The sequence below is a fragment of the Benincasa hispida genome, chromosome 1, assembly GCF_027475165.1.
Source record: "Benincasa hispida cultivar pf3 chromosome 1, pf3_genome.v1.1, whole genome shotgun sequence".
NCBI classification, from domain to species: Eukaryota; Viridiplantae; Streptophyta; class Magnoliopsida; order Cucurbitales; family Cucurbitaceae; genus Benincasa; species Benincasa hispida.
Window position 1 is genome coordinate 90,882,343 of NC_143478.1, and position 4,619 is coordinate 90,886,961.

At 45.2% G+C, this 4,619-nt stretch overlaps 1 protein-coding gene across 1 annotated transcript; it reads right to left on the bottom strand.

Annotated features, from left to right (window-relative positions):
- Positions 1 to 745: 745 nt before the first annotated feature.
- On the bottom strand, positions 746 to 1,483 carry LOC150038841 (uncharacterized). Its single transcript, XM_090314688.1, has 2 exons — positions 1,151 to 1,483; positions 746 to 1,036 (listed from the first exon to the last, which is right to left on the bottom strand). Exons 1-2 carry the CDS (start codon positions 1,481 to 1,483, stop codon positions 746 to 748), a joined length of 624 nt encoding a protein of 207 aa, XP_090170814.1.
- Positions 1,484 to 4,619: the final 3,136 nt, after the last annotated feature.

Genomic DNA, 4,619 nt, shown 5'->3' on the forward strand with positions numbered 1-4,619 from the left:
TTGCGACAAAGTTATATATGGCTGACTTGTACTGCTTGAATTTGAATTTTTCACACAACCTATCCATCAAATTGTTGGAAATTGTCTCCCGTTATCCGTCACGATCCGATAGGGAATACCGTACCGATAAATGATATGAGTCCGGATAAAATCCACCATGTTTTCCTTCTTAGCTTCTTATTGACAGCCTTAACCGATCTTGAGAAGTAGTCAGTGGCTACGAGGATGTAAGAGTGCCCTGCTGACGACTTAGGTGTTATAGGGCTGACCAGATCAAGCCTCCATGCTTCGAAAGGGCATGAGGCTATGGTCGGATGCAGAGGCTCGGGCGGTTGATGAATGAAATTCGCATGTTATTGACAGGCTTCACACTTCTTTGCATAATCCATCGAGTGTAGATCATTCCCGACCAATAGTAACCCATTCTTTTCAGCTGGAACTGTAGCTTTGGTCCAGCTTGGTGCGTGCTGCATACGCCTAAGTGTGCTTCCTCCAAAGACTTCGTTGACTCTTCTTTACTAAGGCATTGAAAAAAAAGTCCTTCAAGGGATCGACGATATAAGACCCCTTTGTAGTAAATGAAATGAGCAGCCCTCCTTCGAACCTCGGTTTTATAGCTAGGGTCATCCGGGTGCCTTCCATGCTCAAGGTAATATATGATGGGTTGCCGCAAGTCTTCCTCATCGGTTAGGTAGACTGATATTGCATTCGTTTCCCCATATGCAATCCCAACTAGAGGTACAACCTATCTCCGCCAAAGCGATATATTAAGGGGCACATTATCCAGTTTCGTTAAGGCAGTTGCTAGGTTTGCCAAGGCATTCGCTTTCTTGTTCTCCATCCTCGGGACATGTTCCAACATCACGCTTTCAAACTTTTCCATCAACTGGCTAGTGTAAGTGAAGTATGGTTTCAGGTCGTTATGCTTCACCTCGTACTGGGATAAGAGTTGACTGATTATCAACTTTGAGTCACCGAAGATCTCTATACAGGCTACTCCAATCTCTAAGGCCATTTGGAGACCAATTATCGAGGCCTGGTATTCAACGACGTTTTTTGAGCATAACTTAACAAGTGTGAAGCTATAAGGCAGCATGTGCTTTTCTGGCGAAATGAGGATGATACCGGCCTACGTATTACTTTTCTGTACCGTACCATCAAAGAACATGACCCACCGCCCTGAGGTTTCTGTGAAGAGAACTTCGTCATCGGGCAAGTCTTCACTTAACTCCCAATCTGATGGAACTGGGTCATCTGCCAGGAAGTCGGCTAATTCCTGCCCTTTAACTGGCCTTTGCGGTACATAAACAATGTTGTACCGTTGAAGCATGATTGCCCATTTGGCTAAAAATCCCGAGATGATCGGCTTGGACAGGACGTACTTGATGGGGTTGGCTTTCGTAATTAAGTGGACTGTGAAGGCCTGCATGTAGTGCCTCAACTTATATATGGCGAAGAAGAGCGCAAGGCATGTCTTCTTCATAGGGGAATATTTGATCTCAGCTCCATTTAGGGTTCTACTCAAGTAATAGATAGCACATTCTTTTCTCTTTTCTCTTTTTTGAGCCAATAGTGCCCCCAGTGATCTCTCTTATGCTGCAATGTATAGTATCAACGGCTTTCCCACTGCTGGGGCTCCTACGACAGAAGGGCTGATAAATTAGCTCTTTATGCTATCGAAAGCATTCTGGTAGGCCTCATCCCATTCGAATTTCTCTCCCTTTCTCATCAGTCTTTGAAAGGGTTGACACCTCCCTGCCAGGTTAGAAATAAATCTCCGGACGTAGGCCAGACGTCCCTGCAAACTTCTCAACTCATGTAGATTTCTTGGTCTTGGCATCTTCTAGTTAGCATCAATCTTAGATTGGTCTATCTCTATCCCTCGATGTCTCACAACAAAGCGCATTTAAGGGGATTCATCTTTAACTGGTACTTTCGCAGGCAATTGAACACGGTTCTTAGATCTTTTTAATGGTTCTATCGTCGCTTGTTCTTAACCACAAGTCATCCATATAACACTCCATGTGTTTGTGCAACATATCGTCAAACACCTTTTGCATGGCACGTTGATAAGTAGCACCGGCGTTCGTCAACCCGAAGGGCATTACTTTGTAACAATATATTCCTTTTGGGGTTCGAAATGCCGTCATTTCCTCGTTTCCGAGGGCCATTCGAATCTAGTTATACCCGAAAGATCTGTCCATGAAGGATAAGGCCTCATGTCCCGTTGTCGCATCGACCATGATCTCTGTGATGGGCAATGGAAAATTGTCTTTCGAACATGTGCTATTTAGGTCGTCAAAGTCTATGCAAACACGAAGCTGTCCATTCTTTTTGCTAATTAGGACAATGTCAGATATTTAACTTCGCGAATGAACCCGACCTCAACCAGCTTATTGACCTCAACCTCAATCTAGGGGATAAGTTCTGGCCGAAAGCGTCGTTGAGCCAACTTAATGGGTCGACACCCCTGTTTGATCGCAAGATGGTGGACTGCTACTTTTAAATGTAGTCCCAAAATCTCTTTCTATGACCAGGCAAAAACATCCCTGTATTCGGTGAGCAAACTCATGTATTCGTCCTCTTCCCTTTCCAAGAGGGATGCATTGATGAAAGTTGGACGCGGCTCTTTTATGGTGCCCAAATTCACATCTTTTAGCTCGTCCTCTACTTCCTTTTCGGTCATACCCTCTTCGGATTCTTCGGTGATGGTGATATAGTGGCACATAGTTCCGCCTTCCTCTTACTCTAAATTTCCATTCTGAGGATTGGTGAAAACGACATCGCGCCTCTTTACTTTAAGCGAGCCCTCACTCATGTTTAGAGTAACAAAGGTCTTTTTCTTCATGCGTAAGGGAATGGTACTATGGATTTCTTCATAACTTCTTGCCTCTCCTGATGGCTTCTGGTCCGATGACCCTTCTGCATTTTTAAGGTTGATTCATTGCCAGATGGACGCTCGGGGTATCGGCCTCCTCCTTTCTGTAGTCATTTCAGGGGCATCAGCGCAGGCTTTTCCCTTCCCCTTTGTCTTACTAGGGACATATCGGTCAAGGGGATCTTCAGCCTTCTCATGCTTCAGGCGGTAAAAAATGGAAGGGCGGGGTTTTCCTTCGCTCCTCTTTGGAACTACGCTTAGTCTTTCGAAGGCTGACGGTCGCACCACCACCAGCGATTGACAGATGATTTCCTCATTTCCTTCATTTGGCAGAGTTAACCTTCGAAAGACCGAGCGTCGAGTAGCTCTGGGAATAGTATGTGGGCTTCCTCTTTCTGCTTCTGTCATGCTTAATCTTTCGAAAACTAAGGCGCGTGCGGCAGACGGTCTAATATGGTCGAAGGCTGAGGCTCTTTTATCTTTGCCCTCCTTTTCTCTTGCATCATTGACTTCTTCTGCAGTGATATGATTACTGTTGGCCACTTTCCCCTTCGCCTTTCTGATTATGCGGACTGGATCTGATGGCTCATATCCGAGTCCCGCCTTCGATGTGGATATAGTGTGTTCTTCTTGCAAAAGCTTCTTTTGGGTCAGCGAGAGTCAGGGTTGCTCATAAATCTTCAAACTCTTGAACTCAGTGTGAGTTGTGAAGTCGTAGCCCGCCTTTACCAACAACTTGTAAGCCTTGGGATCGAATTCGTCTTCAATTCGCCTCTCAGGCAGCTTTAACCCCATCACTTCTCCCTCCAACTTTTGGACTTCCTGCTTCGTTATCGGCGTGAAGGGTGTGACAAAACTCTCATTTAGAATTTCTATGTCGCCGAGCAGCAAACCTTTTGAGCATTCTATAAAAGGTGACTCACCCTTTTTCGTCTCAAGAAAGGGACATAGCGTAGAATCGGAGGTGTTGAGGCTTTTTCGCCCCTCACCATGGGTGTTTCTCCAACGCCGAGGGATATTCTACTCTCTTTTGGGCTGGAGGCTTGTACCTTGCTACCTGCCCTTTTCTCTGTGTCTATTGGCGACCTCGACCGGGATCCACCTGCTTTCTTTGCCAGCCAATTCTCTGCCAGCATAGTCTCACCTGAATTCTCACTCTTTAGGTAAAACTTTGCATCTGCGAAATGAGACTCGGCCTTGGAAACAGATTAGAATCTGCTTCAAACATCTTAATCCCATCTTGATAAAACTTTAAACACTGATGTAGTGTCGATGTAATCACACCATTCCTATGAATCCAAGGGCGTCTCAATAGCAACTTATAGGTGGTCTTTGAGTCTATGACATGAAACAGCGCGTTGGCCTTCAGATCACCAATGAGGAGCTTAAAGCGTATCATGCCTATCGCCCTTTGGCTGCCTTGATTAAAACTCTGAATTACTAATTTTCTATTTGATAGCTCTTCCATGAGTATGCCCAACTTTTTCATAGTCATCTTAGGCATTATATTGGCGGCAGATCTGTTGTCGATGAGGATTCGACCCACTCTCTGTTCTCGAATGTGTCCAGAGACATACAAAGGCCTATTATGTAATTTGGATCCTAGTAGCAGATCTTCATCTTAGAAGCCTATGGATGTGCAACACGAGGCATAAGCACGTGCTGTGGAGGTCGATGCACCAGAGTCGTGCATTCTAACAGTGCCTCAATGAGGGTCATCTTAGTTTCTCGCGGGAGTGAA

Excerpts from the sequence above, each read along its gene's own strand:
- LOC150038841 (XM_090314688.1), bottom strand. The coding sequence starts at position 1,483 with ATGAAGAAGACATGCCTTGCGCTCTTCTTCGCCATATATAAGTTGAGG. Across the intron at positions 1,037-1,150 it reads TCATGTTCTTTGATGGTACG|GCCTCGATAATTGGTCTCCA; the intron begins GTACAGAAAAGT and ends GTTGAATACCAG.